We start from the raw sequence: 18,477 nt of genomic DNA on the forward strand, positions 1-18,477 counted from the left end.
GCCAGGTATTGTGCTTGCTTTCATTTCAAGGCAGAAAATTAGGGGAAAATGGTAATTAGTGTTTAGCATTTTCAAGATCAAACCATAACTGGTGTTTAGCATTTTTTCTTAATTTCAGTGTACATGCTGAACCTGAATCAACAGCTTGTGCACAACTCCCTGAATTCATTGAGAGTCGGCAGCTCCATGTTCTGGAAGCTGCTCACATAACACCTCCCCCTTGGTGACAACTAGATGTGGGCTGGTATTTTTACAATTACGCATGGAGTGGAATAGAATCATATGCTAGGGGAGGTACCTGGAAGCTTCTCTAAAGGGGAAGCTGTGTGATTCTCACCATTGGGTATCTTTATGGAGGGACAGAGGTGCTTCGTACCCTTCTTTAAAGAAAAACTAGAGTGAATCATGGCCCAGCTCCAATGCCCAGCACATTTAAGCAGTAGCTGCTGGCTCAACATATTTCCACTTATGTCCCATCTTTAAAGCCTTTTAGGACATTCCTACTTGGGATGTTTAACTTTAGAATCCAATAGAAATCCAGTGTGCTTCATCTGCTCTTTGTTTACTCTATTACACCTGTCTTGACCAAAAATGGTCAAAGAGATATGTCCCTAATGTGAATTATCTGTTATGTGGGCTGTTCACAACCTTGCTTTTAACCATCTCTGCCGCACACCCCTGCAGCAATGCTCAGGCTGTGACTTTTCTAATTTCCCACTTTGTTGAAACTCAGACCAGCTCTGCGGTGTCCTCCCTCCTCCCCACCTTTTGTTGAGCCTAACGCTGCTGCACCAAACACACTCTGGCTTTGCATGTTCTGTTACTGGCTCTGAGGAAGCACACCTTGTTTAAGTGGAATGCTGCTAGCAAAAATGGACTCCTTGCATTTGATATTCTCACTCTGGACGATTTGGATATGGTTTCCTATGAAAATGAAATCACTTTCAGGCTAAAAGGGAGCCTGAAAAATGAGACCTGGGGGAGAGATATGGAGTCGTTTATGAAATGGGATGCTTAAGTGGTAGGTTATTAAATTGTGTGAGGGTTGATGGTAAACTGCTGGTCTAGATTCTGTGTCCCTTGTCAGAAATTCATTTTAAAACTCATGGAAGATTTTGTTTTACATTAAATCTTAGTTTAACTAGGAACAAATGTCCTGGAAATGAGTGTCCGAGGCTGCTAACTATATTGGTAAACTGAGAAACATAGTTTGTAGGCTCTCCCTCAAGTGCTCTTGGCTCTGCTCTTCTAATGGTCTATCTCCCCTGTCCCTTTGGAGGTTTCTGTTCTAAAGAATTTGAGGGAGATACACACATACACATACACACACAAATACATATATGAACACACACAGAAAGAGAGAAAACTGTAAAAAAAAAAAAAAAAAAAACCCATAAAATTAGCCAAAAATGTTATTTGATATGAAAAACGACTAAGAAAAAGCACACACTCTATATGCCATATGTAAATGTTATGCCACTAAGCGCATGAGATGATTATGTATTTTTGTACAGGGCCCTGGGGAAAATGTGAGTCAAAGTCAGTGAAACAGAGCAAATTGGACTGCCCCATTTAAACAGTAACTCAAACTCAAACTATGCTTGCTGGTTCTCTAAAATGTATTTTTAATCATCTTTAAACTGGAGCAAACTACAGTTTTATAATTTGCATAATCTTTATTTTGACTTGACTCACACATTTTCACATTTAAAAATAATCAACATTAGAGGATGACTCCTTTCCCCACCTCCAAATAATATCATGACCCTAAGATTTAAGAAAGTTAACATTTTGATAAAGAAAACATTCTAAATGGGATTTAAAATGGGATTTAATACCCACTAGAAACAACCTGAGAAGTTGCATTCTCATCTTTCCTTCCATACAGGACTTATGAGGCAATTTTATGACCTTTCTTTGAAAGTTTCCATGGCAAATTTTTTCTCAGAATGTACCGCTTAATAGCAAATGATCATGTTGTTGTTTTTTTCTCTTGTTCATGAAGATGGTTTTTCACGACACTCAAATCAGACTTCCATTTTGTTTCATGTTGTTATCAACATGAAACATTCCCTTTGAATAAGAAATGGTAATGACCTAAGGCTTGCTTCCCTTTTCAGCCTAGACTCCCCCTTCTCTCCTTATCCTAGCTTCAAACAATTTTTTTGGAGTTAATATTTAGTGCTTCTCATCAAATCAATTAAAGATATTAATTGGAAAATGAGTCTCTTTTTAGATGAAGTTTTTAAAAAAGTATATAATCTCTGAGCAATTCTCTGATACTCTCATCTCTCCATAACTTTAATTAAATGTCAAGGGCAATTATATTCTCTCTTGCAATTAAATAATCTTAAGTGTATATGACAGCAGCAAGTAATAAGTATTTGAAATATATATATGGCCAGGTTTTTTTTTAAGTAAACCATATTATTTATTTCATGTCATTGTACATCAGATTCTAGTAATTCAGGTAAAATTCTCCTTCCCTTAACTCACTATTCATAATTGTTATATAAAAGTAATATATTGTACTGTTCATTGATCAGCAAAATGAAATGCAAAGAATGTGGAATGTAAAAATAAACCAAAGTTAGTTTTCTAAAATATGAAATTCAATAAATACATTGCCCTATATGCTGTAGTTAAATAAAATTACTGTCTGAGAACAAAATCAACACCATGAAATTTCAGGCCAAAAGAAGCAGAGCTTGTGAACATACACTCATGCTTAATTAAAATTGTTCCAACATTCATACCATTATTTTTCTCCCCCTCAAAAAAATATTTCATTTTGGGAAGATCATAAACCGCACTTTGGTTGCCAGAGGTGGAAACATCAGCAGTGATTTCAACAACGGCAATATTGTCTTAAGCACATCACTCACAGACTGTGAGTTACATGTGGCCAGGGGGTTGAGGGGAAAGTAAAGTTTTCTAAACTTTCATGTAAATTGTTTTGTAATTTGGTGTCATATAAGCTGATGTTTTCTTCTGCTTCTTTCCCAATTTTATTTTGTGACTCTCCCTAGGCTTTCTGCCTTTTTAGGAGAAAAATAATTTACACTACCAAGATGGCAACATAAGTATTTCTATAAATATCCCAGCTCGCAGATATAGAATTTTTAATATGAAAATTTTTTTGCTTTTTTTTTTACTGTTTAGAATTCATAATTTTATTTCTGACATTTAATTAAGGGAATCTGAATTCTAGCAGCCAAATGTTTACCATCAATCCTGGAATAGATTTTAAATGTGTACTCATTCTATTAATAATAATTGGACTATTTATTTACTTAGAATTTAATCTACTTTGGAAAAAACAAAAAGATCTACAAATTTCTAATGGTGAAGCCACAGGAGGTTAAAGGGCCTTTAGGTTTCTAAATATTTAATGGGGTCAGTTTATGCTTCACTACTCTAACATTTACTGCTGAGGTTTTTCTTTGCAATACATTCCTTTTTCGTGACATTTGTTATGCATTGTAGAGGCTGTGTTTTGAACTATGAATCAAGTTAGAAATAAAGAGGTCCCATTTAAGATGTACAAAATTGAGCCATAGGGATGCCTATCAAAAAAATATTTCTGTATAAGAGCTCCCTTTAAAGATATATGATATAATACATGTAATAAGTTCTCAGATTTGCTAATTTCATGTTTCTGTGAAATCATCAGGGGGGAATTTTGACAGCGCTTTTGACGCAGAGAAGGGTGTTGGGACAATTGTCATCGCAAAACCTTTGGACGCAGAGCAGAGGTCCATCTATAATATGAGTGTGGAAGTCACTGATGGGACAAATGTTGCTGTCACTCAGGTGAGATGTTAAATTACTGAATAGCAGGAATGCTGAAATAGCTGCCAAAGTCAGGGGTGCAAGCAATGAAAAAGAAATGTAATGGAAGTAGTAAATTATGTCCATGGTTTTCTAGTGTTTACAAAAACCATTTTCAAGAACAATTAAGAAAAGGGATTCTGTAGATGATATCATAGGACTTAGCTGCCGCTTTCAAGAAGTTGTGATTGATCATGCATGGAAAAGTGATGCGTGTTTGTTTCCTGATCATCTACTGTAGATTTTTCTGTTTGACAATAAAGTCAACTTTCCTTGAATTTACAAAGAGGAGGACATCTATTTTACTTGAGTTAACACACCATGTTATTCTTTACCTCTTCATTTTTTTTTTTTTTTTTAGTCACAGAAAGTTATAGCTAAAGAATACCTAAGAGTCCAAATTCATTTATAGACTTAGATAAGCTAAGTAGTGTATCCAAGGTCATGCAGCCTTAGTAAAGAAAAAGGACTGGGATCTAGGTGTCCTGATTCTCTTCTGCCATTCTAGCCTCTTTATCCTTGCTGTTTGTATAGTAGAACCCCTTGGTTGTGGTGAGAGGTGAAAAACACCAGTGGCTGGACCCCAGCCACAGAAATCCTATGTGATTCTGATATGCAGCCAGGGTCAAGGACCACTCCTCATACTTTGCAACCTGAGCACATGTGAAAGGGCATTGAGAGCAGGAGGAAAAGAAAATCTTTGGACTTCTCATGTGGCTCAGTACATCTTTCTGAGACTAGCACACTGTTACATATCAATATGAGGCAGACTTGTACTAAATATGAGAAGATTTTGTTGTCTTATTTTTTAGCACCAGAGACCTAGGCCAGTTATGGCAGAGAGCTGGCACATATGCATATGCTGAAACCCCTCTCTTAGTCCCTGCTGAGCTCTGAGGTTCCTCTAACCCCAGAAGGCATCACTAATTCATCAAGGCCCATTTTTCTGCTGAGCCCAGATGTGTCCTTAGAATCTTTCTGAACACAATGCTTCAGGTAGTGAAGTTGAAATTTTTGCCAACCCTGAAGCAAGCGTTGATTCATCTTAAATATGATGTAAGCATTTGCAACTATGTTGTTTTAAAAAGAAGAAAGGATGAATATTTCATGTGTTTGCCTAGCCAGCTGCCTCTTAGTTTGAGACTATTTGAAAAATATAATGAAACTCTTTCCTTTGAATCTGTTTATAATCAAAGAATGGTAGAATTTGAAGAAAACAATAGGGTTCATTTTAGTACAACTCCTTTACTTTTCATTTGAATAAACTAAAACCTTAGAGAGGAGAAGTGACTTGCACATAATACAGCAGCCAGTGTGAAACAATTTCTGATCCTCCAACCTGCATCCTTTCCCAGTAACTAGGATGATCATATGACCCTGTTTGCCTTAAAGAGTCCCATTTATGTCTGTGGCATTGGCATAATTATTCTCCTTCCCTTAACTGACTATTCATAGTTGTTATATAAAAGTAATATATTGTTCATTGATCAGCAAAATGAAATGCAAAGAATGTAGAATGTAACAATAAACCAAAATTAGTTTTCTAAAATATGAAATTCAATAAATACAGCCACAGAAATCCTATGTGATTCTGACATGCAGCCAGGGTCAAGGACCCCATTAACTCTCAAAATTGCCCCATTTGGGACGATAAATTATATAGTCACCCTATCGAAAACCATGCTGTTCCAGGGTATTTTCAAGGCTAAAATATAGACACATGGAAAGAACCCATGGCTGGGGTGTTATGAGAACCACACAGTCCAAAAGCACGCCCCCAAAGACTAATACAAAACAACCCACCTGCTGTATTGCTGTCTTAAGTGTTAATCCATTTTAAATGGGAATTGAAGTTTTAAAAATTAGCCTTGTCTTAGCATATTCAACCTTGACTTTTTAGTGCCACTTAAAAACATAAGACATATTTGAGTAAAATATAAATAAAGCATGAAACCATATTCATTTCCAGACTTTTCTCCAGAGATTCATACCAGTTGAATTAAATGGTATTCAGTGTGCCCAGAATACCATTATGGATATTTTAAAAATTGAATATTTTTAGAACAAGTGAATGAATAGTAGATACATATTCAGCAGAGTCTACGCAGCAGATATGCTGGATCTCCAAAGCACAAAACTAATTCATGTTAACAACAACAAAAATTATCAATGATACTTTTACTTTAGAATTTTATTAGAACCAGATGAGAAGTCATTTAACAGCATTTGTTCCACAAATATCTTTAGAGTTCTTACCATGGGCTAGGAGCAGTTCTAGATGCTAAGTACTAAGGTCACAGTGATTCAGAGTTTTAAATCCAGGTGACTGACATGCGCTCATTTTTTTCAAGTTAATATGGAAACATGTATTACGAAACTTTGAACGTACACACCGTTTGAGTCCTGTTTTTGTTTATTTTGTTTCTGACTAGTATACAGTTAGGCTTATCTCCAGGGCTGTCTAGAAGGAGTTAGAGAATTAGGTGAACTTTGAGGCACCTTTTGGTAGGGCCAAGATAAGGAAGTTAATAAAGGATGCCAAGAGATTTTCTTGTCAAAAGCGTTCAAGTCACTCTGTGTCTCCAGAGTCATGACCTTTGTACGAAATGGGAACTAAGAGTTTCCAAAGTACATACCTGTATGTCATTGGTATTACCATCAGGAAGTCATTACTCTGTCTACTGAGCTATCTTAGGGCCTGACCACCTCACCAGCCCCTGCCAATCCAGGCCTCTCTCGTATTTACCACAGCTTTCCCGGCGGTGGTGGTAGGAGTGCTTCTCTGAATTAGTCAGCACCCTCCATGTCAAGAACACTTTTACAAAAGGATGTTTTGGGAAATAAAAGGCATTCCAGATTTCTTTTAGAAACCATGAAAGCATGTTCCCATGCATGACCCTGGGCAACTTAATGATTCTACCATCAAACAGATAACCTTCACCATATAACTAAATAAATGTCCTGTAGCCCCAAAACACCTGTTCAGTTTTCCTGCGGGAACTTTTCTCTGCTTTGTTCATTTGGAATCATAAAACATGATATGACAGGGCTTCAGGTCATCCATAAACAACATGTTGAACTTGGCTTCACAAATGTCAAATAAATCAGATCCTCAGTGATTCTGTGTCCACATGAAAACCCTTCCTTCACCTTCAGTTTTGTCCTATTCTCCCAACTCTCACAGGATTCTTGTGCCTCAGAGCTACAATATCTAATGATAAACATCCTTTTCTTTACTGAGATTCCTTAGTGTGAGCCCAAAACATAAGAAGGTCCTGTGGGTTTTAGGCTGAAAAGATTCCAGTGAACTAAACGTAAGAATACAGCATCCCAACATTGACAAAAACCTCCTAGCAAGATGGACAAGGGCCTCTGCATAAACTAGTTCTTTATTTTGTAGGGGATATTATTATGCTTTTTGTAATACAATGTTAGTATTTGGCAACATGGGCTTTGTAGCAGGTAATTTTGCATCCCAATCTCCACTCTGCCACAAAACAGATGAGTCACCTCAAGCAAGTCACCTAACTTCTCTGCACCCTGGTCTTCTTGTTTGGAGGTGCCAATACCTACAACATGGGAGTTGCTATGAGGATTACATGAGTTTATGCATGCAGAGTATCAGCATGAGGTCTAAATGTAGTAAGAATTCAGTTAATAGTAGCTACTGCTGCTATTGTTATTATTCCTATCACCTGTTAGTTTCTCTGAGGCACACATGGGATTTACCTCAGATGAAGTGCCTCAGATGAAGTGGAAGATCCGGTGGCTGCATCCCCGTCCTTTAGTGAGGGCTATTCTGGATACTTTCTGACTTGTTCTGGGGTGGAAAGTGCAAGACAGTGCCTTAAGGCACCCTCAGTGCACATGAGGTAGAACTTGTCAAGGGCTCTGTGGCCACACCAGGCCAAAGGTATCTTAGTGGGCTTTTTCCAGTTCCTCATGTGCCATGCCAGGATGGCTGCCTTTGGTGGCTCTGTCATAGTCTTCTCTTTGCCTAAAATCAACTGACATTTTTTAGTGCTCGCTTTGTCCTGAGAATTATCCCAAGTTTTAAAAGCTTATTCATTCTCTACACTACTAATGTTGTGGAATGATAGCAGATAGTGCATGAACTGGCACCGGAATTAGCAATTTCCTGGACCGAAGAATGACTAATGTTCACTGGAGTGTTTTTAAACCAGCACCCTGATGCCTTCTTATCCAGACCCCTGCCCCACTTCAAATCCTGCTGTCTCTAACAAACCCGTGCAAATCAGGACCTAGTTATACAAACAACTTGAACCCTACAAAACAGTTTGCATTCCTAAAAGGTCCTTGAAGCCCATTAACTTGTTAGTAAATTTTGGCATGTGTGTGTTTTTCTAGAGAGAAAGTCCATAATTTTCATCAGATGTTCAAATGGGTATGTGATCTAAAAATGGTTAAGATAAACTAACTCCTTAACACTTTTTTTTTCAGTCAGTAACTCTAGTTGAAAATTTCAACATGCAGCCCCCAACACTCCCTGGGAAACATATGCACATACCTGGGGGAATCATTGTCCTCTGAAGGCTCCCCAGCTCTGTCACTGGGCTTGCCTGTTATCCATAGTGTTTCAAAGCACTATTGTTCTGGGTTAAGAAGGACTGTTTGTCCACCAAAGCCCTGGACAGCAAACGGGAAATTAACTCTCTTTGAGAATTTTTTTTTTTTTAAAGGAAGAGTCTGTGGGAGAAAGGGGTACTACCAGTACTAAACATTACAGAAGTGTTCCTCGTGTTAATGTCTTAGAAGCCCAGGGATGAGTGAGGATGTCTGAAGGGTGTCTGGCACAGGGGAATGAAAATGTTGAAGGAATTGGTACTGTGTCTGGTTGGAAAAGAGTTGAGGAATCACAAGGAGCATTGGCTGTTATGAGCGGGGGAGGAATAGAGAGTATCCAGGTAGAAACAGAGGCCCATAAGGAGTGGGAATAACGAAATGCCTAGGAGGATGGGGTTATCATCCATCCAAACATAAAGTAGCACTACAAAGTCATTTTAAGAGGAATTCTACCCATGGTGCCCAGACTGTGGTCTTTACATACCACTTACCATGGAAAGGAGTCAGGATTCTGCATAGAAATGGATAATTGCAGGTTTGGAGCAGGAGCCTAGGGCATCTTTTCCTGACAGAAAAGCCTACTGGAATCATGGTAAAGCATGACAAGAGGAAACTCAAATGGATTTCCACTGATTAAAGATGGGATAATATGAATATCCAAAAGAATAATGGAATAATGACTATAACAGACTGAAACACATGAAATAGATTTAAAAACCCAAGTGTTTACATATATTTATCCTTAAAAACAAAATCATTTAACTCTTATAGTTACTCAGTGAAGCAGGTGGTATTTGTGGTAGGCAACAGGGCTCTCCTTCCTTCACTTCCCCAAGAAGATGTTCATGTTCTAATCTTTGGATTCATGAATATGTTATGTTACATGGCAAATGGGACTTTGCAGATATGATTAGGGTATAAATCTTAAGATACAGAGAGGATCCTGGAGTATCCCGGTAGGCCCAGTCGAATCACAAGAGCCCTTAAGCAGATAACTCTCCAGCTGGAGTCAGAAGAGAGGCAGCAGAAGGGGAAGTAAGAGATTCAAAATGTGAGAAGGACTTGAGACATCATTTCTAATTTGAATGTGAAAGCAGCAACATGGCAAGGAATTAACGCAGCCTTAAGGAGCTGAGAGAGACTCCCAGCAGACAGCCAGCAGGGAAACCAGAGACCTCCGTTCTACAACCACAAGGAACTATATTTGGTCAACAACCTGAATGAGCTTGGGGCAGTCATCCCCAGAGCTTGCAGAAAGGAACACATTCATGCCAACCCTTGAGTTCGGCCTTGAGTCCTCACCTACACAACTATGAGATAATCAGTGTTTTAAGCTTCTAAGTTTATGGTAACTTTTTTTTTTTTTTTTCCAGGACAGGGTCTCACTTTGTCGCCCTGGCTGAAGTGCAGTGGCACAATCACGGCTCACTGTAGCCTGGATTTCCTGGGCTCAAACGATCCTCCCACCTCAAGCCTTCCAAGTAGCTGACACTATAGGCATGCACCACCACACCCAGATAATTTTTGTATTTTTTTTAGAGGTGGGTTTTTGCCACATTGCCCAAGCTGGTCTTGAACTCTTGGGCTTTAGTGATCTGCCTGCCTCAGGCTCCCAAAGTGCTGGGATTATAGATAGGCATGAGGCACTGCACCCAGCCTATAGTACAAATAGAAAAATAACCTACTACTGTCATGCCCACTTTACAGATAAGGAAAGAGAGGCAAAGCAAGGTTAAATAACTTGAGTAGATCAGGGTTTATATCCAGGTTCCAGATCCTGCTCTCTTAACCACTACACAATGCTGTCTCTTAAAAGCAAGAGTAAATTTTTGATATCTGTTCTAATGCAGGAAAAGAAACTCACCTGGCCCTACTAGTCATGAAGGAGACACTCTTAAGATGGCAGCTTGGGGAACGTGATGCCGCCTGTGGCTATCAGAATGTCTGATAGTCAGCCATTCAAAGAAGAGAGCAAAATACTTCAGCCTCCTTATAGCTCTCACTTCAACCCACTGAGCTTTTGGGCCCCAGAGACACACATTACCAAGGATGAGAAATTATGAATTTTAGCAACTTTCCCCATATATCTGTCAAACCAATCTGAGTTACTGCATCATCAGAGCAAGTTTAAATGAAACTAGAACATGGCTCTTTCAAAGAGTTAATGGATGAAAATACATAGTAATATAGGATACCTGGTATTTATATAATAATTATTGAAGTAATAAGGTTTTTTTTTGTTTTTTTGTTTTTTTGAGACAGAGTCTCACTCTATCACCCAGGCTGGAGTACAGTGGCGCAATCTCGGCTCACTGCAACCTCCGCCTCCCAGGTTCAAGCAATTCTCCTGCCTCAGGCTCTGGAGTAGCTGGGACTACAGGCGCCCACCACCAAGCCCAGCTGACTTTGTATTTTTAGTAGAAACGGGATTTCCTCATGTTGGCCAGGCTGGTCTCGAACTCCTGATCTCAAGTGATCCACCCACCTTGGCCTTCCACAGAACCACCGCACCTGGCCATAAGGCTCATTCTTAAGCTTCTTTTCCCTGTAACTCTGGGATACTTAAATCAAGTGTTATCATTACACTCATTTCCAGTGAGAAATTGAGACACAGACTGCTCAGGTGGCCTGCCTAGGTGTACACAGGTAAAAAGATATAAACCTGCTTCTTCTCAAAATCATATACGAGTCCAGGAACATTTTCCTACACTTTTATATATATGAAATACACATTTTAACTCATTATTGAAATCATCTGGTATGATGAAAGGAGCACCAACTCAGAATTAGGCAACTCAAGTTGAAGTTAGCACTTAACCAATTGCTGTCTGTGTTACTACAGAAGGCAGCTCAGTCGTTCTGAGACTCAGTTTCTTCGGCATAATGAGGATAAAACTTTATATGCCTCATAAATTATAAGATGAAATAAGCTATTATGAGAAGATTCTTGGACTCTGTGATATGCTAGACACATACAGGCTTTATTAATGTTTATTTCTCACTTAAAATTAGCTGTAAAATATGTGTGTGGCTATTATTGTTATTATGAAAAAACGCAGAGACAGCCATGTCCAAATTATAATCTAAAAGTTACATTGATTTGATTCAGGGACTCATGTGATTTTGTGGTTTTAATGTTCTTCTTATTCAAGTAATCCTTTAAACTTATAAAGGTAGGAAGGCCAGGCACGGTGGCTCACACATGTAATTCCAACATTTTGGGAGGCTAAGGCAGGAGGATCACTTGAGGCCAGGAATTCAACACTAGCCTGAACAACACAATGAGAACTTGTTTCTGCAATAATAATAATAATAATAATAATAATAATAATAATAATTGTTTAATTAGCCAGGTGTGGTGGTCACATGCATACATAGTTTCAGCTACCCAAGGGGCTGAGGCAGAAGGATCACTTGAGCCCAAAGGTTCAAGGTCATAGTAAGCTATGATCATGCCCTGAGACCCTGTCTCTAAAAAAAATTAAAGGCCTGGGTACAGAGGTCATGCTTATAATCCCAACACTTTGGGTGGTCAAGGCAAGAGGATTGCTTGAGCCCAGGTGTTCAAGACCAGCCCAGAATTTACAAAAACTAAAAAAAACTAGACAGGCGTGGCACACGCCTATAAATCCCAGCTACTTGGACGGCAGGATGATCCCCTGAGCCTGGGAGGTCGAGGCTGCAGTGAGCCGTGATCACACCACTACACTCCAAAGACCCTGTCTCAAAAATTAATTAATTAAAATAAAATTTAAAAGATAGGAAAATCAACTTGTATCTGTATGCTCCACAGCCAAATTTGAGATTTAAAAATCTCTCTCAGATAATCTCCAAAGTTCTAAAGCCTCACAAAGGCAATTAATGAAATTGGCCAGTCTTTCTCCCAAAGGACTTGCATGTATTAGGGCTGGTAGGGCTGTGACCTGAATTCCTAAGGTTAGTCTTGACCTTCAGTGCTTTGAGGATTTCATTCCTCCTCTGTCATCTCTAACTGCTGTGTTTGGAGTTTCTAATTGGCCTACTTCCTTTAAAAGTAGGTTTTTACCTTGAAGATGTGGACTTTGTTTTATGGCCTCCCTTCATCCTGAACCTACTTAAAAGTGGAGAAGAAACAAATCACTTTTGCTAAAGCTGCTCTATGATTCCCTAGAACAACAGACTCCCACAGGGCATCTCCCTCATCAGGGTTTTTCTTTCATCTCCTTTTCTGTCATCTGCCTCTTGGCAGTGAAAAAGGCAGTGGCTGGCTGGGTGCGATGGCTCACGCCTGTAATCCCAGCACTTTGGGAGGCCAAGGCGGGCGGATCACGAGGTCAGGAATTCGAGACCAGCTTGGCCAACATAGTGAAACCCCGTCTCTACTAAAAATACAAAAATTAGCCGGGGGTGGTGGAATGTACCAGTAGTCCCAGCTACTTGGGAGGCTGAGGTGAGAGAATCACTTGAACCTGGGAGGCAGAGGTTGCAGTGAGCCAAGACCATGCCACTATACTCCAGCCTGGGTGACAGAGCGAGACTCCATCTAAAAAAAAAAAAAAAAGGCACTGGCCTACACTTCCCTTGTGTATTTAGATTAGGAAAATGCTGGAACAACTACAAATGTATACAGATAAAATAAGGCAGCAAGCCAAATCTTAAAATGTAAGACTTTCTTTTTTAATTTAAAAAAAAAAAAAAAAAACCCTACAGCAAGGTGTGGCAGCTCATGCCTGTAATCCCTACACTTTGGGAGGCCAAGGTGGAAGGATCACTTGAGGCCAGGAGTTTGAGACCAGCCTGGGTAACATAGTGAGAACTCATCTCTACAAAACAAAAAATTAGCCGGTCCTGGTGGTGCATTCCAATTGTCCCAGCTACTTGGGAGGCTGAGGTGTGAGTCTGAAACTACAGTGAGCCATGATTGTGCCACTGTGCTCCAGCCTAGGAGACAGAGGAAAGCCCTGTCTCATAAAATAATAATAATAAAATTTTACTGTGTATAATAGATCTGGGCTTGACAATTTATGAGGAGATCAATTTTTGAAAATAGATTCTAATTTTAAAGGGACCAGGGATCTTTATATTTAAAATAACCTCATATGAATTTTCCTGAAATGAGAATGGAATCAGTTATCTATTTTGTAAATTAGGATTTCTTTATAGCAAAGTACATAATATTTGTACACATTGTATGTATAAATGTTACGTGCATTTACTTTTAATGTGTGTGTAACTTAATGCACACGGAATTGATAGGATGAGGTGAATACAGAATTGGCTCTGTAATACCTGGGGTTGAGTCTGGCCTTGACATAGGGACTTCAGCCATATCTTTTAACTTCTCCAATTCTCATTTTCCCCACTGGTAAACCATAAAAAATAAAGTCTAGGAAATGAATGTGATACAGATTTATAAACTGTAAAACAAGTACAAGCTGATGTGATATTTCCACTTATACATTCAAAAACAAAACTTACAAGCTTGAGGAGAATACAAGGGGCTTCACCCTTGAAATCACAACTATAGAATGTTTTAAATAAGGTTTTGAAATGCCAGCAGAGGCAGAAGAGAATTTCAGTAATTTAGGACTTAATTGGTTCTAATAAAAGACAGCGCCTTCACCCTACAGCTCGCCCCATGGACACTTTATACCATGAGCCTTTGTGAAGCAGAGCTTGGCATCTACCCAGACTTAGCTTAGAAGAGCCTGCAAAACCCAAAGTGTTTGTGGTGGGCAGCATTGAAGCCAGCTCTGAAGAGACTTCCTATATTCGAGTTTCCTCCTGCTTTGATTTCATTGTATTTCTTTAGGCATTTCAATTACCATTTTGAACACAACATCTTTGAGAGTTACTTTGCTTTGTTTGTTAGTTCAGGAGCTCACAAATGGCCCCGACTGTGGGAAATAAAAAGTAAATGAGGAGAAGGAAGTCTTTTACAGAGAAACACTTGTTCTGACTGTAGATTAGGCTTAAGACAAAGCAAGCAAAAAGAGGCAAGCTTTTCAAGAGCACATCAACTTTGAAACTTCATGAAGGTCAGGGCAGGCTTGCTGGCCGGAAAGGCTTTTTCCTCCCATTAATATAACTGAACACAAATATTTTAGCATCTTGACTAAGTTAACTTGAACTTTCTGAATGAAAGAATTGGCATTCAAAGAATCTAGTATGGTTCTGCAAATACAGTGGAGATAAGAACAATACCCAAAACTTTACTGGCACACTTTTTAACCCTTTTTCTACCACAAACTACTACAGGGCAAACTTGTCCCATGTCCAGCTGACTCTGAATGGCAAGCTATCCTGGCACGGAGGTGGTAGCACCACCGCTTGTCTCTTCCTCAAAAAAGGCATATTTGTACCAAAGTGAATGATAGTGCAGCCATTTATGCAGATAGCCATAATCTGGTTGCATTTATTTTTAAAAGTAAATAATGTTCTGAAATATAGCCAAACACTAGCATAATATTTAATGGAGAATAACTAGAGGATTTTTTCTGTTAGTCAGGAATCAGACAAGAGCATCACTATGTTCACTACTATTTACTGTCATGCTGTAATAGCCAATGCAATTAGACAAGATAAACCAGTTTGTGTCATAAAGAAAAAGGTAGAACTATCTCTGTTTGCATGTAGTATAATTGTATATCTGAAAAACTCAAAAGATTGAAAGGAAAAACTTCTATAAGTAATAGGAAAATTTATTAAAATAACAGGTTAAAAATTTAACATACAAAAATCAATAGCCTACATATATACAACCAAAAAAAAAAAAAAAAAGCAGTGAACTATATATTGGAAAAGAAGACTCTATTTAGGGTAGTACATATATAAACTTTAAAATGTGTTCAAAACCTATTTAAGGAAAACTAAATGTTCCTGGAAAGGTAAAACAGTAGATTGAACAAATGAAAAGACAAACCATATTCTTGGATAGGAAGACTACATTGGAAAGAAGTCAGTTTTCCTTTATTAACCTGTCCTTATAGCATAATTGCAATAAAAAATACTATCCAGTTTCTATCAGGTGCTATACAGGTTTATTAAGAAGAACAAGCAAGAATAGCCAGGAAAACCATGAGAAAGAAGAAAAAGAGAGCCTGGCCTTTCCAAACATTAAAATGTACTATAAAGCCTCTATAATTAAGACATTTTGGTACTGATACATGAGAAGTCAGATAAACCAATGGAGCCGAATAGAAAAATCCAGAAATATGCTAACTGCATGTGTAAATATAGAGTACAATAAAGGTGGCTTCTCAAATCAGTGGGAAGTGATGGTCTTCTAAAGAGTAGCATTGAGATAAATGGAGAGCCATATGGAAAATAATCACAGTATGCCAGGAAAAATTCCAACTTGATTAGCGATGTAAATGAAAGAAAAGAAAACATGCAAATGCATGTTTTAAAATGAATGTGTCCATTTATAACCTGAAAGCTCAAAAAATATTCTAAACTATGAATTAACATCCAGAAATAATAAGGAAAAAGATTGATGTATTCACTTTTGCATGGCAAAAAAAAAAAAAAAAAAAACACCATAAGCAAAATAAATATACATGACAAAATTGAAAGCATACTTGCAATTTATATCACCAAACTTCCAAAAATAAAGAACGAGAGGCCGTCTAACCTGTAGAAGAATGAGATGAGATACAAATAATTTAACAGAAAAAGAAATGCAAATGGATCTTAACTATATGAAAAGTTTCTCCAACCTCACTCAAAAATAAGAGAAAGGTAAATTAAAACTATACTGAAATGCCATTTCTCATCTATCAGATTGGCAAAACATCTAGAAGTCTTACTACATATTATGTTGGCAAGGTTGTGGAAACAATCGTTCTTCTATATTATCATGGGAATGCAAAATGATAAAACCATTGGGCAGGGGAAATATGGAAACATATATAATAATAAAACTAAGCAGCTGTACTTTGATCCAACCATCCCAATTCTAGAACCCAAATATATGCTAGCAAAAAATATTTTTAAAATGGGCACGAGGCTCTTCCTTGCACACTCTTTCTAAGAACAAGAATTGGAGATATCTTAAATGAACACCAGTAGAAAACTAGTTGAATTAACTGATTCATCTACTCTCTGCAAGAGTATCTCTGTACTTCTGTGGCATTATCTTCAGGATATAATGCAGGGTTTCTCCACAGCAACACTACTGATATTTTGGGCCAGATAATTCTTTGTTGTGGGGGCTGTCCTGTGTGTTGTAGGATGTTTAGCAGCATCCCTGGCCTGTACCTACTGGATGTCAGTAACAGTCCTCCTCCAAGTGTGACAACCAAAAATGCCTCCAGACACTATTGAATGCCCCCTGGAAGACAAAACCCTCCCCAGTTGAGAACTGATGTTAATGTTATGTTAACTGTAACTGTAATGTTAAATGAAATAGCATGGCAGGGAAGAGTGTATAAAGTATGTTTATACTAACAAAATGTTTGATGAGTAAACCATACATTTTTGTAAAGTTATCTGTAGGAGAAGGGAATAGAGTGTAGGGGGAAGGTATAGAAGCTGAACTGCTTTGAATATATTTTTTTTGAAAATTTGACTTTGGTACCTTTACATATAATATTAAATTAAATATTTAAAAAGCAAGTCTAAAATTTGAACACAAATACTATATATTCCTAGTTAGATGAATTCCTGGTTATTCTTGCTTGTTCTTCTTAAACCTGTATAGCACCTGATAGAAAGTAGATAGTATTTTTAATTGCAATTATGCTATAATAATTGCAATTATTTATCCAACTAGGAATAAATTATAACTTATTTTATTATTATAATTATTGTAATTATACATATATAATTATAAAAATAAATAAAAAGAACTACAAAATGATATGAAAATTATTTTTAATGGTCATAATTATAATTATAATAAGAATGTTGGAATTATTCTGAGATTTTTGTGCATGTGGTTCAAATAAAGCAGTGAATAATTTTGATGATGTCATTAAGCATGAGAAATTTCAGCATGAGGAAAAGGAGATACAAATGTAAAAACAATGAGATTAAGTAAAAACCTTGATGCTCTAATTTTGAATAGGAAGTAGCAATATGAACTCATGAAATATTTATTTTTAAAAAACCAAAAACATTTCCTGACTCTGTCCAGTGAATAAAACTGAAACATAATAGCCAATCCAGTAGCAATAAGTATTCCTAGCAGTGGGTCATGGTATCTAAATATCATTTCTAACTAAAAAGAAAACAAGCCATTTTGGAGAAATGAGTAATTCAAGATTGGGGCAGAAAATGTGCAAAATAACACTGGAAAAAATTACTGGTAGCAATTATCAGAAAGCAAGGAAGCTATCTTAGAATACTAAGGTTATGTCAAAAGATGTCAAGAACTAACTGGAAGAGGCTCCTACAGGCCAAGGTAGGGCTATTTATGCATCATTAATATAATAACTGCAATAGAGAGGAACAAATCGGATGTGATTAAATTCATGAGTTCATAATAATGGTTGAAAAAGAGTACCTCATTTGTCACTTTGGGAGGAGCTAAGGAACCAACTCACTATTTCAAAATAATAAAGGGAAAGAATTATTTATCCTACCTTTCCTATATGAAATGTACTTCACAGTAACCAAATAGTTGAGAAGTTTCTTTTTAGAGAACTATTCCAGCTAATAAATAAGGAAGAAAATAATACAATTAGAATATTATCAATCTGAAATTTTTAATAAATTATCTGTATAATGATTGCCAGTATCTGCTAATATCACAGAACAAGAGAGAGAACCAGATACTATGTATCTCCAGATGGAAGTACACTAAATCACTCATCAAGGATTTTTGTCAAAAAAAAAAAAACGAGAAAAAAGGAAATTGAATCTTAGCAAACCTTTTAGACCAAACAATTTATAAGAACTACAGGGTACAGAGGGACATGTAAAACAAAACCACAGGGGCACTATGAGCAAAATTCAGACTGTGGAAACTAAAGAAAAAATGGCTCAGTTTCTTCAATACTAGCAATAACACCGTAAAAAATCCAAGGAAATAGTAAGAGAAGAGTTTGAAGGAGAACCTATAAATTAAAATATAATTAACCC

General features: G+C 37.4%; 1 protein-coding gene across 8 annotated transcripts in view; it reads left to right on the plus strand.

Annotated features, from left to right (window-relative positions):
• Positions 1 to 18,477, plus strand: part of FAT3 (FAT atypical cadherin 3) — a 687,971-nt gene that overhangs the window by 563,973 nt on the left and 105,521 nt on the right. For all 8 annotated transcript variants that reach the window (XM_015435598.4, XM_015435601.4, XM_015435600.4 and 5 more), the window contains one exon: positions 3,674 to 3,813. In XM_015435598.4, the coding sequence (XP_015291084.3) occupies positions 3,674 to 3,813 (140 nt within the window). The remainder of the gene's footprint in view (positions 1 to 3,673; positions 3,814 to 18,477) is intronic.

This window comes from Macaca fascicularis, chromosome 14 (assembly GCF_037993035.2).
Source record: "Macaca fascicularis isolate 582-1 chromosome 14, T2T-MFA8v1.1".
NCBI lineage: Eukaryota > Metazoa > Chordata > Mammalia > Primates > Cercopithecidae > Macaca > Macaca fascicularis.